This window comes from Actinia tenebrosa, unplaced genomic scaffold (assembly GCF_029948245.1).
Source record: "Actinia tenebrosa isolate PJP-AT-01 unplaced genomic scaffold, QUT_ActTen_1.0 PGA_scaffold15__27_contigs__length_11533743, whole genome shotgun sequence".
NCBI lineage: Eukaryota > Metazoa > Cnidaria > Anthozoa > Actiniaria > Actiniidae > Actinia > Actinia tenebrosa.
In genome coordinates, this window is record NW_028292575.1 from 1,184,170 (window position 1) to 1,194,182 (window position 10,013).

The following is a 10,013-nucleotide window of genomic DNA, read 5'->3' on the forward strand; positions in this document are numbered from 1 at the left end:
AGACTTTGCTCGCAGGGTACCCTCCCCTCAGTGATGTTTATGCCTTTTTACTGCCCATAGCAACGGTTGCTATGGGCGCATTGATGACAGCTTTTACACGGGTGGTGCTTACTTTCCTCATTACTCATTGTATCTTTTAAAAACACCCGGTTATTATCGTGGCTCTTACAAGAGATTAAAGCTTGTATGCTAAGAAAATTGGCTGCTACATAACATAATCCTTTGTTTACAAAGTGTATAACTTGCCTTCAACAGAAGCTAGGCGGGGGTCAGTAGGGGTTAAATATTATCCAGAAATCCAGAGGCTTACGGTTCATCATTAGTACCCGTCACTTGAGGGCAATATCTGCTTCAGAGAGTAGCTATACTTATGCGTCAATGATGTTCGTTTGAGCACAGACCACACAGAAAGGAGAGGCGAAGGTAAGTACGAGTCGTGTAGGAGATTTAAAGGTGAAAACCTAAGAGAAAACTGAGAGAACTAACTGTTATTCACTCAGCATGCGACCAGTAGGATCCATCAGTTCTTTGTATAAAGCCCAAACTGTAATCTTCCGTCTGTGTTTGAGTACAAATCCGATTTCCGCTTATTATTGGTCTTAGATGTTACCGAGTTCAAAGAAGGTAAACTATACTAGCTGTATATCAAATATCTATATCCCGGTCGGTCAATCTTGGTTTAGCCAAATGTTCCATGAATTGAACTCGTCAACAATGACCAGCATGATGGCATTACAAGCCTTCTGTTCAAGAGTTTTTTGATGCATTTTTGCTATTCAACTTAAAAATATATAACTTAGTGATTTTTGATGAAAAATATTGAGTACGAGAAAAGAGATCGTTATGTTTTCATGTATGGCCATTTTGTTCTCATTTGAGCAGACCAATATAGTTTACGATCATTAAAATGAGACTCGTTATAGATATTTGAATGGAAAGGTGATAATCATTTAATCAGGCTTTGTTGAGACTGAAGAAAAAAATGGCAGTGTCATTGTGAGTTTTGACGAAAAAAATAATGAAGGAATATCATAAGTGGGTTCTTGGTTTCTCTAAGACATTAGAAAAAAGGGAAAAAAAGGAATAAAAAAGATAGAAAGAATAAAAAAGAGAAAGAGAGAAAGAAATATTGAAAGAGAAGTAGAGAGAGAGAAACATAGAGAGAAAATTAACGGAAAGAAGAAAACAGAAAAATGGAAGAAAGACAGAAAGTTAAAAACACAGAATAGAGGAATGAAGGAAGGAAACCAAAGGAAACAAATAAAAAGGAAAAAGACAAGAAGGGAAACGGGAAAAAGAAAATTATACAGTATAGTTTGCTGAGTATTCTGGGATACAAATGACGTCACCACCCCTTCGCTTACTTTTTGAGCAACGACTTCTGAAAAGTGACTGAAAACTTCTTGTTTTTCCCCTGTAGAATTTCCTCCATTTAAAAAGAGTTTCCCTTACTCTCAGAGGAGAATATAAAGCCGTCTTTAACTATGTCTGGCGAAGAGAAAATGTCAATGACTGACTCGAGTACAGTTCAGCAAAAAAACCGCCGAAGAGGCAGCCTTTTTGAAGTTGGTTTTCCGTCCATCCAAAGAGACCGAGGATCAAGTATGGTTTCCATCCCAAGCATAATACCAAGCCATGTACAAGCTCACATACGAGTACGATACGAAAACACCTACAAGCTAGAACCAGACAGGCGATTCAACGTCAGAGAAGTCAAGGAAATTCTAAACGAAACCCTGGAAGAGTCACTACAAGATGTGAAGTACGAGGCTGCCAAGTGCAAAGCCCTTTGCAAGTCTTTGTCTCACACGATCTCCGAGAGAGTCAAGCTTCTTGGGTTTAAGCGTTTCAAGTACGTAGCTACTGTTACGATTGGAGAGATGAAAGGTCAAGGAGTGCGTATTGCGAGCAGATTCTTGTGGAATGAGAAACATGATAACTGGGTTGATGCTGTCTTTACAAACTCTGAGCTCTTTGCAGTAGGTGTGGTTTACGCTGTTTATCAAGAATGAATATTGAAATCTTTTTATTTCATAATTTATCTCCAGAAAACTGGAGTTTCGCACGATGCCAAAAGCCAGAGTTGTGCTTTGTGATCTCTTCGAGTTTGGACATTATCCATTCATTTTATATTTTTCTTAATTCATTCGCTCTTCCTACCTTTTTACTATCTTTTAGATAGTGAGTCCCCCCCCACGTATTACATATGTCAATTTTGTTATTAGGCGCAGGTTTTGATAATCCCACTCACGCAATCATTATGTTGGTTTGACTTCACTCTTTTAACTGTAAGTACACGACCCAAGCATCAGCATTCTGGATTTCCTGCATTGTATACAAGAAAGAATATATTATACTTATTATATAATTACCAATGAAATATCTATTTTTCTCTATTTCGGAAAATTGATATCTTCACACGTGTGAAAATAACACCATTGCGATGGCTATTCAAAAATACACGGAAAGAATTGCCTGAAAAAGCCAAAACATACTTTCATTGATAATTATATAATAAACAGAATATTACATGGGCGCTTGGAGATACGAAATTTATCTTCTCATGTTGAAAATCTCTCACTCGTTCGCTGCGCTCACTTGTGAGAGATCTTTTCAACACTGATGATAAATTTCGTATCTCCGCGCGCCCATGTAATATCCTCTATTTGCTTACACCGTTGTTATTTTTTCACTTTTCTTGGTGTTTATTTTCATTTGTTTCTTCAACATATAATCACAACTCGGTTCAAGATGATTAAATTATTATATAATATACCTTCAACTTTTTTCTTTCACCTGTTCTGATTCACATCTGTCCTTATCATTCAATTCTTATTATTATCATAACAAGTTTATCAAATATTGTCAACATTTTTGGCTATTCTAAGTGCCAATAACTCAAACATTTATCTTTGTCAATAAATATATTTTTGAATGAACAAGACATTATTGCCTCACTTGTCTTTAACAATTGCAAGATAGTATCATTACTGGTACTATATTTTTATTATTTCAAGTTTTCATTTTTCTTATTCAATACAATCCATCACCATAATCCATTCCCATCATAGAGAGAACCATAGAATGAGCAAAGCTGTCACTATCAGTCTCCCCTGCGATAATCCTCAGTCTGGGACGTCTGCGCCTCAAGCGGTACACTGTGCTACGTTCAATGGCACTTTGATCCGTCACACAAATCTGCCTCAAGTTTGGAAGAATATCATCTTCAAAGAGCATCTTCATGGTCTTGTCTGTAAGGTCACCACTAATCTTGTCATTTCCACTAACATTCAGCTCCTCAAGAAGAGGACATTTTGTCATAATATCAATCATAGCTTTGTCAGTTACACGAGTTGCAGACTCCAGTCGCAGTTTGCGCAGGTTGGGACAGTGGGATGCAAGATGCTGTACAGAGGTGTCAGTGAGGTGTGAGCCACACCCACTGTCACTGGAACCAAGCTCGAGGACTACAAGTTGGTCACCCCATAAGTCAACTACTTTGGTAAGATCATCATCCATAATTGAGAAGTAACTTCCAAAAGAAAGCCTACGTAACTGTTAAAAAAAAGATTTTTAATTCTTTGGAAAATGATAATGAGGTTGGTCTTTACCAACATCATCAATGACCACCATTGCTACTACCATCATCATCATCACTACCATCATCATCATCACTACCATCATCATCAACCCACTTCTCACGCAAATACATGACATTACTTTAGTATGAAAGGGAAGTATCTTACTGGTTTCTTGACACTTATAAACTCCTCAAATTTCCTCCTGTTCTCGAAGTGTGCACTTGGCTCAACCTTGTGGAACTTGTGGCTCGATTCATATGAGGGTGGGATATAAACATCAAATGCATCTTCATGTGCATCACATGCTTCACCACTATTCCTGCAGCACTTTCCACACATATTATTATCACAGTCCCTCTTCTTCTGATTTGGACACCCTTTTCCAATGCACTTCCTGGACTGGGGATTTTGATTTGCTTTATTTGCTTCTGTGATTTGCTTGGCCTCTTGGTCTGATACTTCTTGGATCTTCTTATGATGGTTTAAGGTCCTTGGTGTGCTGATTTTAAGTGGTTCCTTTACGCCAAATGTCTCACCTGCCATGACAAAAACCTATGGTTAAAACCAAATTTCTGTGTGCAGCACCTCATGACAAGGTTACCGTAATGAATAAAGGTAACAAATAGACAAAAAAAGTCCTTTGGCTCCCCAACTCCATTTCTTTTTTTTTTTCTGGGGAGAACAGAGTTGGGGAGCAAAAACACACATGTTTTCTCAGGCTGCCTCTATTTAGGGTATTAAAAAGATTGATAATTTTAATTAGAATTTTCCTTCCTATAATTATTTTTATATGCAATTTAAAAAAGTTCCAGACATCTAGGGGTTTGGCTATGGACAATCAAAAATAGGAGACCATTGGATATTGATTGACAGAAACCAAGAAACCAGATATCTGATTCGCTGTGATGATTGCATTTTTTACTTGAAAAAGGGTAATAAATATTTAAAGAAAGTTTAGGTTTCTTTCTATGTGAATCTATGTCCTAAGAGTTAATAGCTTAGGTTTCTTCTTTTTCATGTGAATCTAATGGCTTACCCAGCTCAGTTAGCAACTCAGGCTTCCACAGATTATCAGTTGCCTTCTTGAAAAACTTTACTTTGTCTTCCTCGCTCCATTCAAGCTTTCTCTGCAGCCCAGAGAACATTATAAAGGCAACACCTTCATCAGCCTCCACTGGACAGTGGCACTCTGCAGTCTTGCATCGGCAATCAAAGGAGTCCTTTTCACCAGTTGCCACTAGATAGTCATGGACAAGTTGGCCCAATTTTTCAGCATCCTTGATTTCTTTTCCAACACTGTGGAAGAACTCAATAGCATCAACATTGAAACCATTTTCTTCAATCTTTTGCAACAAAGTACCAATGGCTTCAGATTTCCATGTTGTTGGGTCTTTCTCCTGTGCTGCCAGAACTGTACACGCAAGGTGTTGTTCCAAAGAGTGTACTCTTTCAGGTGCATTGCAGATTGTAAGGATAAGTGATGTCAAATCTGCTTCACATTTTTCAACAATCATCATCAGCAATGAAGCAACAACGTGGGAGTCAGGTTTCCACATCCTCAGAGCATCACCAAGAATTTTACTCGTGAGAAAGTCATATTCATCATATTCTTTGACATCAACCTTTGTTAGAGTAGTAATTAGTGTGAATATATCCTCAGGACTCCAGGCTTTCAAGCTGTAGCCTTTCAGCTTTTGTGAAAATTCTTGGAGTTGCTCTTCTTCTTCTTCTTCCAGGTCATAACACTGTTCACTGTCGTTTGAATTCTTGCTGTCATTGTTGTTTTCTGAATCGAAAGGTGAATGCATTAATTAATAATGGCATAATTTATAATTAATTTTGACTTAAAAATCAACAGATAATCTTACCATCTTTGGATTGCTGGAATGTCTTCCACATTTCAAGAACTTTTTCCAAGGAGACCTCCTCTTTCTCCTTCTCATCTTCACTGTCATCCTTCTCTTCCTGGCCGGGTGTTGGAGCACCAGCAATGGCAGCCGCAAGCAGCAGGTTCATATTTGGGTTGAGTGAACAAATCAAACTAGATCCTTTAGAAAATATTTAAACAAAAGTAAAAAAGATAAAAAAATAAACCAATGGTGATGAAAAATTGATTTCTATACAGCATTTATATCTTTGACAGTTAAAGAAAAAAATAGCCTGAGTAGTGGCTTTTTGTGTGGGGTGGTCGATGAAAATGAAGTGAGAAACAAAGAAAAAAGTTGCCAATATATACTAGCAAAATAAATGTATAATGTATTGTCCCTACCTATGATAGCTGCCATGGGACTCATATCAAACCTTCAATAAAAAATGCACATTAACATACACTAAACAATAATATATTTATTACAAAGAATGTAAACTGTCAATCAATGTAGAGTAATTATTATTTACATGTCATCTTCAGGACAAGGATGTTTGAACCAACAATCAGCTCCAAAATGACATCTATCTTCCATATAGTACCTGCAGATCTAGACAGTATAATTTCATCTTTATTATGTTTGTGGATTTTTAGATATATAATGAGTCCTTTACTGCTAGACATGTTTCGGCAGTCCAGCTGCCATCATCAGTAGTAGATCTCACTATGTTAATCCTTCTGTGAGATGCACACTTATTTAGGTGTGATTGCCTTCCCCCTCCCCCCTCCCCTCCCCCCTCAACCCCATGGAGTATGTAAGGCCTAAAGTTTAGTCTTCTTTTCCTTGCATAAAGTACCTCATGTTCTCCCTGTATGAAAACCAAAGCCCCATTCCATATGCATCAATTCCCTTTCCTAAATATTACTAATAATATAGACAGTATTTATCTATGCTTACTGGTATGTCATCTGGATTATGAGAAAACTTGCAGTCATTGCCTTCACGGCAATCCCCCTTTGCAAAATACCTGAAAATTAAATATAACATAAACTATGTACTGCACAAAACAAAAAAATATGCAGGTTTTGGCCCTTTTCGATGTAATATGTGGAGGAAACTTTATGATCAAATCTTTATACCTGCAAAATCCATTGCGCTTTCTGCAACAAAGATAAAGGAAAAATATAATAAAATAATGAGTTAATGTTAGCGCCTAAAGAACAACGAACAAAAATAAGATTCCCACACCAATTGATTTCTCATTTTAAAAACTGCCGGCCGATGATATGTCTAATTCTTTTGCTTCACTAAAGAAAGTAAATATCTGTGCTAATAACGACCGATCGAGGTTCAAAATAAATCGCGTTTTGAACTCATATTTTTATTCAAAATTTGAGCAAAAAAACAAAACATCTTTTGTTAATTTTTGGATAAAACTATAGAACTATTAATATTATTTCCAACATGTTTGTTTGTCACTAAATTATAGTGTATTTTCGTGATATTTACCTTTCGTTTTCTGACAACGCATCAACTCTTGACGCCATTTTGTAACGTTTGTAGATTTCTGTTCAAAATCTCCCGCGATTGATTTTTCCCGCGAAACCATTACCTTATATAGTCATACCGCAAACACGTGATTCCCATGAAGCTCCCGCGTTGTTTACCCACAGGAAGCCCAAGCAATGTACTTGTACACTGTACAAAGGAATGTATGTGGAATTATGTATCGTAAGAAAATCTATGATAATTTTTGTAGTTTGCTTGCCAATTTTTTCTTGTTTGTTTTTGCTGCTGTACGTTGTATCTGTACGCGATTTGGAGCCAATCCAACGAGTTTTTACGCCTTCTAGCCCCCAGCACACCCCCCCCCCCCCTCTCCCCCCACACACACCTGTTACGAGAATTACATTTTTGTTTTGCCGGGATTTTTATTTCGTCTAGGAATTATCTTAAGGGTGGGGTAGCTACCGATCATGTGACTATAAAAGACAGGAATGGCTCCACAAGGATTACCCCACTGGCAAGGCAAGTTATTGGATCATGGATATGGACGATGGTTGATAGGAATGGTTATGCCCTTGTCATTCTGATCATAATTAGATGAAATTAAACCTGGAACAACTTGAGGTGATGAAAGGAAATATGGCTCCTCTGTGAGATACAAGAACCTTTTCACATGACGTCACAGCGGCCAATGTTGGTATTACTACCTAAACAATACATTTTCTATCCAGGGAATTAACATCTCTATTTTCTAGCAAAAACTGTGCAGAAAGGGCCCATAATCACTGCAACCATTCCTGGTAATAGCGTTTAGGAACAGGAATGGCTCCTTCAAGCAAGCTTATAGTTTATGTATTACTAATGTTACTAATTGTTTTTTGGAGCCATTCCTGTCTCTAGACACAATGGTAATGATAATGGTAGAGTAAATCTCAATGGCCCCCTTCCCTGGCAATATGCAACCAGCCCCTAAAGCCAACAACTCAAACCTTTATAAATTTATTTTCCTTAATAAATGCATTATAGGATGAACAAGAAACTAATATTTGCTTGCTTGTCTTTAACCATTGCTGTCTAAAGATTAAGGATCATTGCTTGTTCAATATTTTTCTTTTTCACAGTTCTTATTTTCCTTATTTAAAACAGACCATCACCATAATCCATTCCCATCATTGAGAGAACCATAGAATGAGCAAAGCTGTCACTATCAGTCTCCCCTGCAATAATCCTTAGTCTGTGACGCTTGCTTCTCAAGCGATACACTGTGTTATGTTTGATGGCAATTTGGTCCGTCACACAAATCTGCTTCAAGTTTGGAAGAACATCTTTTTCAAAGAGCAACTTCATGGTCTTATCAGTAAGTTTGCCACTGCTCTTGTCATTTCCACTAACATGCAGCTCCTCAAGAAGAGGACATTTTGTCATAATATCAATCATAGCTTTGTCAGTCACACGAGTTGCAGACTCCAGTCGCAGTTTGCGCAGGTTGGGACAGTGGGATGCAAGATGCTGTACAGAGGTGTCAGTGAGGTATGAACCACACCCACTATCACTTGAACCAAGCTCTAGGACTACAAGTTGGTCACCCCATAAGTCAACTACTTTGGTAAGGTCATCATCCATGACTGAGAAGTCACTTCCAAAAGTAAGCCTACGTAACTGAAAAATTAAGAGAAAGATTTTTAAATGCGGAGCCCTCTGCCTATCTTTCACAGCCTTTTTTTCTGCAATCCATATTTTTTTCAGTCCGAGAACTAGTTATAGCTCATCCAGGGAGATCATACATAATGCTAGTAGGTGGGGCTCTGCTTTCGCATTGTCATCATTTATTGCTACCACCATCTTTATCACCACCATGCATTGAATCATCAATACCACCAAGGACGTACCACTAATAACTTTATATTATCATCACCACCATCACTGACAAACACTATTGCCTTTCATGAGGATGACTCAATCTACATGTGCTATAAGGTAAGTTCTGATCTAGCTTCCAATGCACATTGTATATAGTTAATTAAAAATACATTAGTTGATAATTAAGGTAAATATCTTACAGGTTTCTTGACACTTATGACCTCCTCAAACTTCTTTCTGTTTTCAAGGTGTGCACTGGGCTGAACCTTGTGGAACTCCTCGCTTGATTCATATGAGGGTGGGGCGTAAACGTCAAATGCATCTTTATGTACACCATGTGCTGCACAAGCTTTACCACAATTTTCGCAGCACTTTTTACACATATTGTTATCGCAGTCCTTCCTCTTATTTTTTCGACATTCCTTTCTATGACACTTCCTGAAGTGAGGAATTGAATTTGCTTTAGGAAATATTCATACCATTCATTTTTGATTGGGGACGGAGGTATCATTAACTTGAAAACCCATACAAGAAATATACCCCCCCCCCCCCCCCCTTCTGTTGCTGCATAGTAAATGAACCCTCCCTTGCTTTCCGTTATGTTTGTTGTAAAAGTGGTGTGGACTCTAATTCTTTTGTGTGCCACCCTCTTAAATCTGATTTTGATTACCTCCTTCCACTCCCCCCCCCCCCCAATAAAATCCCAACCGAATCCCCACCAAATTCAGTCTGTGATATGCTTGCTGGTTAAATTATTGAGTTGATGCAAACGCATTTGAGTCGCACAAGAATTGAAAACCTTCTGATAACGTGTCTACCGATTGATATGAGGTCAAAAGTAATCAAATCTCGTCATGTTTTGTGAATGCGTTTTTCAAAACGATTGATTTGAAATTTGAGCAAGAAAACAAATGATCTTTTGTTAATTTTTGGACACAAATATAGAACTGTTCTTATTATTTCCAACATGTTATAAATGTCGCTAAATTCGAGCGTATTCTTGTGATATTTACCTCTCGTTTTCTGACGACGTACCAGCTTTAGCTTTCGACGCCATTTTGTAACGGTTATTGATTTCTGTTCAAAATCTCCCGCGATTAATTTTTTCCCGCGAAACCATTACCTTATATAGTCATGTCACGAACAAGTACATGCATGGCGCACAGCTGATGCTACCCATTTGCGCATGAACAAGACT

General features: G+C 37.8%; 2 protein-coding genes and 1 pseudogene across 5 annotated transcripts; 1 reads left to right on the forward strand and 2 right to left on the reverse strand.

Annotated features, from left to right (window-relative positions):
* Positions 1-288: 288 nt before the first annotated feature.
* Positions 289-2,809, forward strand: LOC116298520 (dynein light chain Tctex-type 5 pseudogene; annotated as a pseudogene). Of its 2 annotated transcripts, XR_016119832.1 has the most exons (3): positions 289-423; positions 501-624; positions 1,421-2,809. The product of XR_016119832.1 is annotated as a dynein light chain Tctex-type 5 pseudogene, transcript variant X2 (transcript). The 2 variants fall into 2 exon arrangements; XR_016119831.1 differs by lacking the exon at positions 501-624 and having other exon boundaries at positions 290-423.
* A 4-nt stretch (positions 2,810-2,813) lies between these two features.
* On the reverse strand, positions 2,814-6,988 carry LOC116298502 (uncharacterized). 2 transcript variants are annotated; one of them, XM_031707000.2, is made up of 9 exons: positions 6,959-6,988; positions 6,589-6,609; positions 6,407-6,476; positions 5,979-6,058; positions 5,851-5,882; positions 5,450-5,629; positions 4,618-5,367; positions 3,747-4,117; positions 2,814-3,555 (listed from the first exon to the last, which is right to left on the reverse strand). In XM_031707000.2, the coding sequence occupies exons 4-9, from the start codon at positions 6,041-6,043 to the stop codon at positions 3,034-3,036; spliced, it is 1,920 nt and encodes a 639-aa protein (XP_031562860.2). In that variant the 5' UTR covers positions 6,044-6,058; positions 6,407-6,476; positions 6,589-6,609; positions 6,959-6,988; the 3' UTR covers positions 2,814-3,033. The 2 variants fall into 2 exon arrangements, with proteins under 2 accessions (XP_031562860.2, XP_088886371.1); XM_089030245.1 differs by lacking the exons at positions 6,589-6,609; positions 6,959-6,988 and having other exon boundaries at positions 6,407-6,539.
* A 952-nt stretch (positions 6,989-7,940) lies between these two features.
* LOC116298524 (uncharacterized) lies at positions 7,941-9,872 on the reverse strand. Its single transcript, XM_031707021.1, has 3 exons — positions 9,829-9,872; positions 9,016-9,253; positions 7,941-8,614 (listed from the first exon to the last, which is right to left on the reverse strand). The coding sequence occupies exons 1-3, from the start codon at positions 9,870-9,872 to the stop codon at positions 8,093-8,095; spliced, it is 804 nt and encodes a 267-aa protein (XP_031562881.1). The 3' UTR covers positions 7,941-8,092.
* Positions 9,873-10,013: the final 141 nt, after the last annotated feature.

Bases quoted from the DNA above. Each gene is read 5' to 3' on its own strand.
- LOC116298524 (XM_031707021.1), bottom strand. From the start codon at position 9,872: ATGGCGTCGAAAGCTAAAGCTGGTACGTCGTCAGAAAACGAGAG. The intron at 9,254-9,828 runs GTAAATATCACA...TCCTCACTTCAG, and splicing joins ACGTCGTCAGAAAACGAGAG to GAAGTGTCATAGAAAGGAAT. The intron at 8,615-9,015 runs GTAAGATATTTA...TTAATTTTTCAG, and splicing joins TCATAAGTGTCAAGAAACCT to TTACGTAGGCTTACTTTTGG.
- LOC116298502 (XM_089030245.1), bottom strand. From the start codon at position 6,496: ATGTTATATTTAATTTTCAGGTATTTTGCAAAGGGGGATTGCCGTGAA. The intron at 5,883-5,978 runs GTAAATAATAAT...TTTTTATTGAAG, and splicing joins CCTTGTCCTGAAGATGACAT to GTTTGATATGAGTCCCATGG. The intron at 4,118-4,617 runs GTAAGCCATTAG...TTGTCATGGCAG, and splicing joins TGAGTTGCTAACTGAGCTGG to GTGAGACATTTGGCGTAAAG.